General features: G+C 39.6%; 1 protein-coding gene across 1 annotated transcript; it reads left to right on the top strand.

The window, feature by feature from the left end:
* Positions 1-2,531: 2,531 nt before the first annotated feature.
* LOC146306639 (hemicentin-1-like) lies at positions 2,532-11,750 on the top strand. Its single transcript, XM_084711437.1, has 13 exons — positions 2,532-3,475; positions 4,290-4,322; positions 4,513-4,761; positions 4,845-5,111; positions 5,696-5,992; positions 6,090-6,359; positions 7,529-7,777; positions 7,860-8,126; positions 8,589-8,885; positions 9,018-9,332; positions 9,808-10,083; positions 10,189-10,437; positions 11,138-11,750. The coding sequence occupies exons 1-13, from the start codon at positions 3,358-3,360 to the stop codon at positions 11,158-11,160; spliced, it is 2,910 nt and encodes a 969-aa protein (XP_084567563.1). The 5' UTR covers positions 2,532-3,357; the 3' UTR covers positions 11,161-11,750.
* Positions 11,751-11,764: the final 14 nt, after the last annotated feature.

Genomic DNA, 11,764 nt, shown 5'->3' with positions numbered 1-11,764 from the left:
AAAAAAAAAAAAAAAAAAAAAAAAAAATATATATATATATATATATATATATAATGAAATGTGGATTCTGATAATTTATAAATAATATACAATAAATAATATTCATGGCACATATAAATAATTACAAATATAAACATGATAGGCCTATAAAATTGTGTGTGAAAAGGAATTATTTGTGCAAATAAGTAATGATTGCTAGATCTAATCAAAAAAGACATAGATGTAATGATAATTTTAATGAATGAACCTGGGGTACTAAATATAATATAATATAATCCTCCGATTCAGTCTTTGATGTGCATGCCAATAAATTATTCCAAAAAGTTATAGCTTGACTTAAAAAAAAAAGTTAGTCCTTGGGCTGCATACCAAAACATAACCAAATCTGGTGTTGTGGTTATGTGTGTTATTGTAGTAAACTATTTGGTCAAATAAGAAAGTTGGCATCTCTGAGTCAATACTCCAGCTGAACAGAAAATTCTTTGCTCACTGAATAGCCATGACAGGTTGGAGTGGACCACACTGTTGAACAATAGTCCAGGCAGCACAAAATTAATGATTTAGACACTTGACCCAGCGGTTGTGATTATAAAAAGCAACAACACTTTCTTGTGACTACTCGGCCCATTTTACAAACAACTGTGTTAATGTGTCGACTCCATTATGGGTGATTGTCAAGGACTAGGCCCAACAATTTAACTAGCTTTTGAATGGATCAGATATAGTTTAGCTATACTGGGCTGATTGTAGATGTGCAGTAAAATAGTAAAACAGTGATCATGAAATAGTCCAAGCTAGTGGAGAAGCCCTGAGACACACTAATATACAATAGAATCATCAGCATATATTGTTTTACCTGCATTTTTCACAGCAAAGGGCAAGTCATTAATAAAAATTTAGAGCATATGTGGCCCCAGACAATTTCCTTGAGGTACGACACATGCTAAACTAGTATTATTTAATAGACTACCACTACCACTGTAAACTGCAAATGCAGTGTGAGAATGGAAAGTTTGTCAGGCTTCGCAACAATAACTAAGGAGGGCAGGGCTTTGTGAAGGGTCAGTTGATCCCTGTGATTAGCCATAATTGTGTCCATTACTAGTATAACAAATAACTCACTTTGGACTCAAAGGAAATTCTTTTTCATTGTGTGATGTTAATCCTTCATATTTCAATGTCTTACTCATATGGAGTTAGAAAGGTCAGCTCAGTATTCCACACACTTGAGGTGCACGTTTGCTGTAATCTTATATTGGCAAATAGCATTGACAGATGAAAGACACACCCAGGGTTCATATCAATCCTTTAACAAACACTTTCTTCAAAGTACTTCACCGTCGTGGCTTGTAATCCTTCTCGCTTTGATAAAATGATGGCTTGTAAATCACAACAACACCAGACATGTAATTCTTAGGTTTAATTTACATCCACATCACTCCTGGGCAGATTTGAATTGAGAGGGTCACTGAAAGTGCATTAGTAACCGGCTGTCGGGGGGGTGGGGGGTGGGTGGGCGGGGTTGTGTGTCGCACTATGGGGCATATATAGGGTTGGGGGACCATGACTCCAGCACGTCACTGAGCCATGTTTCAGGTCTTCCCAAAAAATCCCGAACACAGAAATTGTGAACAACAGTTTAAGGGTTTAACTCCAAAATTCAGCACCACATAGACACTAACACTCAGTGTTTTCACATATTTCCAGTAACTATGTTCTAACAGGTAAAAAGTATTTAGAAGAAAAATTCATTTTTCCCTTAAATTAACAAGGAGTTTAATGGACAGTCACTTGATCAACTCATGCTGATACTTGATAAAAATGTAAGTGCTAATAACATTAAAAATGACTTTTTCAGTCACAAAAGCTGCTGTTCCCATGGGAAAAACCCTTAAAAACATTTTTACACTAAGCTGCTCAGCAGTGAACAGTTAGCAAATAGCTGGTGAACCTATTGGCCCATGTGGCAGTTTAAGAACCAGATAGAGTGAGCATTGGATTGACATTAGCCACGCAGCCAGAAACATGACTGATCAACTGTTAGCAACTCTTTGATTACAAGTTTGCCATAACAATTTAAAAGCTGGTATTATGTAGGCTAAATGGTAATTTTTTTTTGTCATATTTTCTCCATATCTGATATGTCAGACAGAAAATACATGACAATAGAGACAAAATATACTCAAAACATAGTTTCATGAAAAATCTAAAGCTCATATGGTGGCCCCATGTAGATGTACCGTTTAAAACATAAATGCCACTATTTGATGCACAAAATAAAGAAACAACAACACAGGAACATGATACAAAAAGGCAAAAAAGTGTTTTTTTTGACAGAAAAAGCTGATTGTCCAAATGCAGCACTGCAAAATGGTATGCTACAGTCTTGTATAGAGGATAATCTTGAGGATTTAGAGCCATAATATGCAACATTTCCAAATTAAAATGTCTTTAAAAACTAGACACATGTTATATATTTTATTAAGTTGTCCTATATATTCAAACACAGAGAAATCCATGATTTATTCAAGGTTTCATACTATCTTTTTCTAGCTCATTGCTAATTGCTATAACTAATGTTAAACCATGCATACATTGGATACGACAGAGAGTGAGGAAGGAAGTTGGCAAACATGACTAAACGTAACATAAATAAAACTTTAACATTACTTTGTCCATGAACACGATTTCTAAATTGAGAATCTAAAATTCTCAAAGCTCTGTAAATTGTATTTCTTTTGTACCCTATTACGATGAAGTGGCAATTTGTCGAGTTTTGGTGTACAGTCTCAAGAGTTCTCGTGGCTGTTTCACCAGCCTGACCCAAAGAAATGCTATAAAATATTTGGGAAACTGGCATGGATAAATGTCTTGGCTGCACCCAGAGAATTATTTACATCATCCAGAGAATTCTTATATTAAACTCACGTGCAACAAAGCGCTTAAACTACCCACAGAGATAACATACAGCAGAAGTATTAATAGAAGGTAAATACATTAACAGAATCCCAAAGTTAATGCCAAAACCTATCAGATCTTGCAGACAGCTGGACTTGTATTCTATCAAGATGCTGTGATAAATTGACTATAAATCCTTACAACTGTAACCGCAGGCAAATATGAGGAAAAGAGACTGCCATATTGTCTGACCTATAATAATAAAGCAGGTACAAAAGAAGCAACCACAACCCACAGAAGACAAAACCACGCAACGCGTCGGCTGCTTGTACGCACACCCTCTGTAGAGAATAAATCCAGCTGATAACCAACATCTTGCACCTTTGCCAGGAACACTGGGTCATTTATTGTCTGTGTTTTGTTCAAGTGGGTGATAACAGTGGGCAAGGCCTTCTTCTCATGCATTATAAGAGTGCAGATAGTTATACGAGTGTTGTTCAGACTGTCTGCAGCGCCATGGTTCATCACGTCACCACAGCCTGTCTGCCGCTGCTGCTGCTGTTCACCTGCCTGGCAGGTAAGAGGCTGCCCTGCTAGGTTACCCTCTGCTCGCATCAAATCAGCTTTTTAGCAGAATTATCGGTTAACTATTTTAGACATTCTTTATCATGCTGATGCAAACATTTAATAACATCATTTTTATAGAGACAATGATACACAGCTGAAGATGCACAATTGTTACCTTATCTTGCCAAATTACCTCAATGCACCACACATCCTCATCGGCTGTCTCAGTGAAATCTTAAAATAAAGCAGATGCCTGAAAGAACAAACAACGTGGCAGGAGAGAAAATAAATTTCAAACTACAGCAATTCAGGTAGAAGCTATAAAAGTACTGAGTACTCTGCTTTCCAGTACACATTAAAAAAAAAAAGAAGCAAAGTTGTATGCTGGTAATGGGTCAATAGTCTACATTTAGCAGCTTTTTTGGGGCTGTTTTTGGCCTTTATTATGATAGATAAGCTGAAGATATGACAGGAAAGCGGGTAGAAAGCAGGTACTTGCCGTTTATACTGTTCCCTTTACATTGGATTATCTAAAAAGTCTACAAGAAAACTACAGCACTTCCAAAACACTGCAGCCAGAATCTTAACTAAACTGCTGAAGTTAACTGACCCACTGCTTTTTAAATATTGTCTATTATTTATTGATTTTTAAGATTCTATTATTTTGTTGCTGTAATTTCTTGCCAAAAAATGTTTAATTTTCTGTCTTTTGTGTTTTTTTCAATTTTGTCTTGTGAAGTATTTGAGCTACATTTAAAAAGTGCTGCTTAAACCAAGCTTTGCTGAGACATAAATGTTCTCATATAATGTTTCTCATATCTAAGGTTTCTCTGCCCTTGAGATGGAGCAGGATGGAAGTAAGATTTTTTAAATTCTTATTCTTACCCATAATTATTATCTTCAAATGTTAAAAAACTGCATCAAAGCAAATTTTTTCGATTCCCACGTTGGGCTGAATGTCATTTGTTGGCTTCAAATTCCTGAGGAGTTGGACATTTTATAATTGGAAAAAATTAAAAGTTGTGTCTCTTCTACCTCTGCCTGCAGTCGGGCCATCCCTAGTGGATATCTATGGGGTGGATGTGGTGACAGTAGGAATCACATATGGATTCCAGTGTTCTGCCTTCTGCTACCCGGCCTGCCAGTACACCTGGACCAGGGGTAACGTGACCTCTCATGGTCCTGAGCTGAGCCTGCAACTCCTGCACATAATGCCAACACAGACCCTGACCTGCACCGTGGTAAACCCTACTACGGGAAAGTCAGTCACTACCCAAAAGACGCTGCAAGTGACGGGTATGAATCACCAAAGGAAATTCAAATTCACGAGTTCCTTCAGCAGCACCTCCTTTAACCAAATCTGTGTCCAAACTTCACAGCTGGTCCATCAAATGTACAGATCAGCGGTCCACCCATGCTTACTTTTGGTAAATGGTCCAACTTTACCTGCTCAGCTAGCTGCTACCCCTCCTGCAGCTACTCGTGGACTGTTGTCTTGAATAAGGTGACATACAGAACTGCCCAGGGCAACACCATTTCTATTACTCCACCTCATAATACTGTTCAGAGTGAGATTCTGATCTGTAAGGCTGAGGACACCGTCTCCCATCTCTACGTCTCTACAAAATTACATCTGTGGGTGCCAAGTATGTGAAACAACTTCATCTTCAATGACAATTAAAAATCGATGAGTTTAAGAAAAAGCAACAACAATTAAAATCCAATCCCACTGGGTATATTGCATGAGAGAAAGTTGTGTGATTGCTGCTAAAGCAGTTTGGTTATACATAAATGCATTATTTGATTAAAATTCCATTTAACTAGATTACTTGTGATTTAGATTTGTGATTAGATTCATTTGACATTCACTGCTAATTACATTGCGTGCATTGCTGTATTTAATGTTACATTTTGTAATACTCAACACTGATAAATTTCATTTGGATTACATGTCTGAGATTAAAGATGGGGTATGCAGTTTATTTTTGGCATTGTTGGGCAAATGTTACATAATAACCATTGAACATAATATAATTCAAGCGGCCTAGATTAAAATCCTACTGTCCCAGGCTTGGACTCAAACCCCACTCTCCTGCAGGAGAGTCCTGTGCTTCACCAATTCACAATTTGTAGATGCCACATCGATTGCATTCATGCTTTGCTGTAACAGTGTAAAATGAGCGTAACATATTCAAATGTCTTTTTATATCTCCGTTTTTTTCTCCTTTAGGTACATCCAGCATTAAGATCCTTGGTGAAGATACAGTGGTAATGGGAAAAAAGTACACGTTCGTATGCACTGCCACGTGCCTTCCATCCTGTGACTTCACTTGGCTGTACATGGGGAAGACTTTCCAGGGTGACCAAATTGAGATACCCATCCTGCATCAGGGGGACAAGCCAACGTTTAAAAGTTCACTGCAGATCACTTTTAGCAACTACTCGAAAACTGAGCCTTTGACCTGTATGGCAACAAACACTATATCTCATACCACTATCACCACCACTAACAACCTCACTGTCAGTGGTGAGTCTCTGATATTGCTCCCTTCCTTTTTGAATGAAAAAAAAAAAATTCATGTTCATGCTCAGTGTTTTCATTGATTGATGTTCTCTCTGCGCAGACCCCATCTCAGTGCGTCCGACCTCTCCGGCCCTGCCGCTGGCAGGCAAAGCCTACTCTCTGCAGTGTGTTGGCGCTCAGAACCCAGCATCCATTACATGGCTGAAGAACGAGAGCCCAATCCCGGCATCTCAAAGAGTGCGTTTTTCCCCTGACGGCATCACAATAACTTTCAATCCTCTCCTGGAGGATGATGACGGTGTCTACCAATGTGTGGTGACACAGGGGCCAACCTCGTTCCAGTCTGTTGGCTACAAGATGCAAGTAATCTGTGAGTATATCAGGTTCATCACAGTCACCTCATTATGTAGTGAGGCAATGTCGGCATACAAGTTATAGAAGGATCAGGAAAGAGGAAACACAACTAGGGACTCAATAACCACTGAGGAAAAGCTTTACTCAATTCTCAATATTTGAATGCAGCTCTTGCTCCATACAGGGACTTGATGGTTATGGTCCAGCTAGCCCAAATTTCCAAGGCCACCCTAAGGGACACACTCATAAGCATTCTGTCCACAAAGTATATTTAGTTTAGCAAATCTGGGGTTCCTTTCTACACACGACTGAGAGTCATGGCATGTCATGGCATGCACAGACAACCGTCTGGCCCCAACCACCCACCAAATATTTATGATGCTCCCACATGATGCAGGAAAATCTCCACTGGCCAAGGGCCTCTGCCAGAAGTTTACCAAGTCTCTTAAACAGCCTTCAACAGTATGTGATCTAATCCCCCAGCAAGCAGTGAGGTGTTGAACAACTGAGAGTCTGAGCGTACAAGAAATGTAGCTGCAAATTTAGTGATGTAACAATTAAGTTGATGGTAGGTTGTTCCTATCAGCCTGGTTCAGGTCTCTCTTGTCACAGCCCCTGCAGGCATTGTAGTTCGTTGGCAGAGCAATTGAATTCCCTGATGGTGAGCTTGCTAGGACCCCATCCAGAGACCCCAACAAAGTCAGATACTCTGAGCTGTCGTTTGGCAAATAGGCACAGACTACTAAGACAACCCCCACCCAGTGACATGCATTCTCCACTGGTACACTCTAGCACAGTGGCACTCAGCCACAATCTGATAACTATCCCTACATCTGTACATCTGGTGCCTCTAACTGTGGGGAGGTCTGAGAAAGACTCCCTATTTGGGAGTTTGGTTCGGCAGTCAGTGCTGTCCAGCTGACCTCACATGCTAGCTCTAGCTCCTTCCCACCAGGAAAGGTTGGTCCAAGACCTTTGCCTGGCAATTCATCAAACCCTGATGCGCACCTTTTTCAGTCGCCATCCAAAACAGTAGCATTTCATAACTTAACACTAGACAAAATCATGCAAAATGCCTATTTCACAAGTGCATTAAGTAATTATGAAAACCTTTTCCTTAGGTGAAAAGTATCATTGTAAATTAATGTCTATCTGTCTGTCTATCTACTCTACCTCTATCCGCAGACGGGCCTTATTCAGTGGGGATCATTGGGGTCAACATAGTAACAGTGGGAATACTGTATGGTTTCCAGTGCTCAGCCAGCTGCTACCCGACATGCCAGTTCACCTGGACCAGGGGTAATGTGACCTCTCAGGGCCCACAGCTAAACTTGCTGCTTGAGGAACTACAGCCAACACAAAACCTGACCTGCACAGCAGTCAATCCCATTACAGGAATTTCAGTCACTGTCCAAAAGATACTGCAAATGGCAGGTAATCATTCAAAAATACTGTTTGGAGCTTATATATTTTTTGAGAGCAATACCTTCAACCAAATCTATTTCCAACTTTTCAGCTGGACCATCAAATATACATATCAGCGGTCCAGCCTTTTTGATTGCAGGAGTTGCATCAAACTTTACCTGCTCCGCTGACTGCTACCCCTCCTGCAGCTACTCATGGATTGTTGTTGCAGATGAGAGTATATCGAGTACCGCACAAGGCAACACCATTTCAGTCATTCCACTTGGTATTCCTGTTTTGTCTGAAAACGTGGCCTGTCTGGCTCAAGACACCGTCTCACAGCTCTTTATCTCCAAGTCTGTGATCCTGCCGGTGGCAAGTATGTGAAATAAACTACTTCTAAGTGAGAAATTACAGTCGATAGATTTGTGAAGTGGACTGAGGTATTTTTTCACAATAACAATTTTAGTTGCACCATCACAAAGACTTTTTCCTCTGTACTACAACACTTGTTTTCACCAAATGAGAGTGACGTACGTGGTTCATATCACTTATGTCACCATTGCACCATTAATACAAAGGATGAGTGTTGAGAAAACTGAGAACACAATCTTTACCTTAGATCAATTCACTTTTAAATTCTGGTTCAATTGTGGTTTTGAATTGTGGTTCACACCTCTGACAGGCCTCATCTATATAGAATTTATCTGTAAAAAACATGACTACAGCTAATCCATCTAGATTATTTTAAGATAATCATTTAAGTTCACACACGTCATGCTGTAATCTTGTAGAAATGACTATTACACATTCAAATGTATTTTTATGTCTCCTTCTTTAGTTTTATCCAACATTAACATAATCGGTGACAGTACAGTAGAAATGGGAGGAAAGTACACGTTCATATGCTCTGTCACATGCATTCCATCCTGTGAAATCACCTGGAAGTACATGGGGAAAACTCTCCACGGGGACCAAGTCCAGATACCTGTCTTGGACCAAAGGGACAGGACAAAGTTTACCAGTCAAATGCAGATCACTTTAAGTGACTACTCTAAAACCGAGCCTCTGACCTGTGAGGCCATGAACACGTTATCTAACGCCACTATCACCACCACTAAGAACCTCACTGTCATTGGTGAGTCTGTGATACTGCTCCCAGATATTGAACTGATATTGTATTTGAGTTTGTTTTGAGTCGAATATGTTGTGGTGTAGCAGCCTTGTGATCATTGTTCATATTGATTTTTTTGGCATTCTCTCTTTATAGATCCATTCTCAGTGCGTCCCAGCTCTCAGGCCCTGCCAATTGCAGGAGAACCTTTCACTCTGCAGTGTGTCGGTGCTCAGGACCCAGTCTCTATAATATGGCTCAAGAACAAACGCCAAATAAAAGCATCTGACAGGGTACGTTTCTCCCCTGACAATACCACGGTGACCTTCAGTTCCCTCTTACGAACGGACACAGGGGTATACCAGTGTTTGGTGGTGGAGGGTGAGAACAGTGGCATCCACAACAACACACTGGCAGAAGTAACTGATGGAGGGCCTGTACTGTCTGTTGGCTACATGATGCAAGTAAACTGTGAGTACATCAGAACCTTGAGAATTACATTATTATGCAATTGTGCTGTGGTGTTCAACATGTACACAAGTAGATCTGAATAGTACAGTATGTTAAGTTTGACAAACTTGCATTAAGACTTTCAGTGAACTTAAGTACATGAGTAGATCTAAATAGTAATATTAAGTTTAACAAACTTAAGATAGCACTTGGAGTAAACTTAAATGAGTAGATCTGATTAGCAATGTCAAGTTAACACAACAAGCAACAAACTTGTGTAAACTCCAAAAGGTTTTGCAGCTGGTCGCTTTACTTTTTAAGTGTTCTTCACTCCCTTTTTTTCAATGTATTATACATTATACAGTATATTATACATGAGCGTTGTACCAATCTGTTCGTCCCTGTCTCAAATGTCATTTTTTATGATACTTATAATCTAAAGTGCTGACAACCAATCAGAACTGGGAATTCAAAAAGGTTGTTTTACATTTTCCAGATGGTCCATATGAGGTGCTTATTGTGAAACCTGACAAAGTTCCCGTGGGTGAGCAGATGTTCACTCTCCCTGGATCCACAACAAAGCTGCAGTGTTTGACCGACTGCTTCCCTGTCTGCTCCATCGCCTGGTTTTACGGTGGCAAACTCCTGTCTATAAACGCCTCCATATTCTTCACACCTGTGACACCTCCATATAAGGCTGCCCTCTCCTGTGTTGCTTCTAACCCAGTGTCAAAGACAAACAGGACGGCCGAGACTACAGTGGTGGTGCCTGGTAAGACACTGTCACAGGCCGAAGAAATGATTCTTCTTAATATGACTGATAAGTCTAATTAAGAAAAAAGACATTTGACTTGTATTTGTGTCCCTTCTCTTGCAGATGGACCAAAGAACGTGACCATTTCAGGACCACACAGCCTTGAAATAGGTGTCAAAGCGAGCTTTACGTGCTCAGCTCAGTGCACTCCTTCCTGCCGTATCACATGGAACGTGTATGGGAAAACTATGACAGGAAGTGATATTGACATCACTGTAAACCGCTACGTTTCCAAAGAGTCCATCAGCTGCCAGGCTGAGAACACATACACCGGGAAGACGGCGATGTTCAATGAGACGCTCAGTGTCTCAGGTGGGCTGGTTTTGGAAGTTTTTGGCTGGGTTGCACCAGCAAGGTTGAAATTTTTAAATCCAATCAAATCATGATTGAACTTGAAATTATGGTGCACCAGACTTGTAAACTGGGTTAAAATGAAGAAAGATTTAATTTAAACCTCAGTTTAGTTTTCACTCTGAACTTAGATTGCATTTAATTCCATTGAGCCAAAAAATTAAATTCCAATTTGTCTTTATTTCACCCCGGCTGATAATTTGGCTGACAAGTTTTTCTCAAACAAGTAATTAGAGCTTCAGTGCTTAACTGTTATGAGTAGGCTAACTAGCTTTTTAGCGAGATTTTCAGCAGGTCTAGGGTTCGGATGTAGACACAAACACTTTTCAGCTAGCTAGCAAACAATTCAACGTTTTGTTAAAGAATACAGAGCAGCTGAAAGTTCCCCTGCCTCTGAACAGCACTTGAATTAATTTATTTTTAAATTGATTAAACTCTGTTTGGTTTAAATCAATAAACTTGGATTTAATAAAATGAGATTAGTATTTAAGTGTGCAACAAAGCTCTGCTGGATTTTCTGATTTTAAACTTAATTTTGCTCAAATCTGGGAACAGCTGAGATTACATTAATCTTTGTTGGTGCAATCCTGTTTTAGTGTATTTAAACATAGTTCATAGCTGTTGTCTGTTCAAACTTTAATTTATATGCTTCTCACTGCAGATCCTCAGTGGTGTGGATGTTGAGACACTGGAAGAACTTTATTCAATACAAACCACACTCTCCTGATCTGCAAGTACTCTGGTAATCTTTATTAATGACACTTACTGTACGTGTAAGGCTGTATTTGCTCAAGCATTATGCACGCTGACTGTGAAACTTGAATAAGGGCGTTTCCCTGCCTTTGGTGCAGTGCATTCTGGGACAGGTTCCAACCTCTTTGTGACCCTGAACAAGATTTGACAGGTATAGAGAAAGGATTTTTGGATTGTGTGCTTGAGTAATAACTTTTTGGGTTTTAATTACACAAGGCTAATCACTGTCTTTCATGATGTATTCCCATTTGTCTTGCCAAACAATATATACTATTATACTTAATAAAAAAAAGGAACTACTGTGCGTTTACTGAGTACAGTGTCAATTCATCACCAGTGTGACACATTTGAGATTACATAATGTTGAGTTTTACACCCATTGTTACTGACTCAATGACAGCTGACACACAAACTACAAAATACACATTTATTTGTGAATCAATTTCTGAAAACGGAGCAAAATCTGTATTTGCAGAACACTTCTTACTCAAACTGAACACCTCAATCACTCACAGTTTTCTATACTGGTTTAGCC

The sequence above is a fragment of the Lutjanus erythropterus genome, chromosome 22, assembly GCF_056507025.1.
Source record: "Lutjanus erythropterus isolate fLutEry1 chromosome 22, fLutEry1.hap2, whole genome shotgun sequence".
Classification (NCBI taxonomy): Eukaryota; Metazoa; Chordata; class Actinopteri; order Lutjaniformes; family Lutjanidae; genus Lutjanus; species Lutjanus erythropterus.
Note: the sequence above shows the minus strand (reverse complement) of the source record. Positions and strands in the feature narration are given on the sequence as shown.

What these genes read in the sequence shown, in the direction of transcription:
- LOC146306639 (XM_084711437.1), top strand. Translation starts at nt 3,358, where the DNA reads ATGCATTATAAGAGTGCAGATAGTTATACGAGTGTTGTTCAGACTGTC. An exon ending in ATTACATCTGTGGGTGCCAA is followed by an intron (nt 5,112 to 5,695) that starts GTATGTGAAACA and finishes TTTCTCCTTTAG; the next exon opens with GTACATCCAGCATTAAGATC. An exon ending in AAAGATACTGCAAATGGCAG is followed by an intron (nt 7,778 to 7,859) that starts GTAATCATTCAA and finishes CCAACTTTTCAG; the next exon opens with CTGGACCATCAAATATACAT.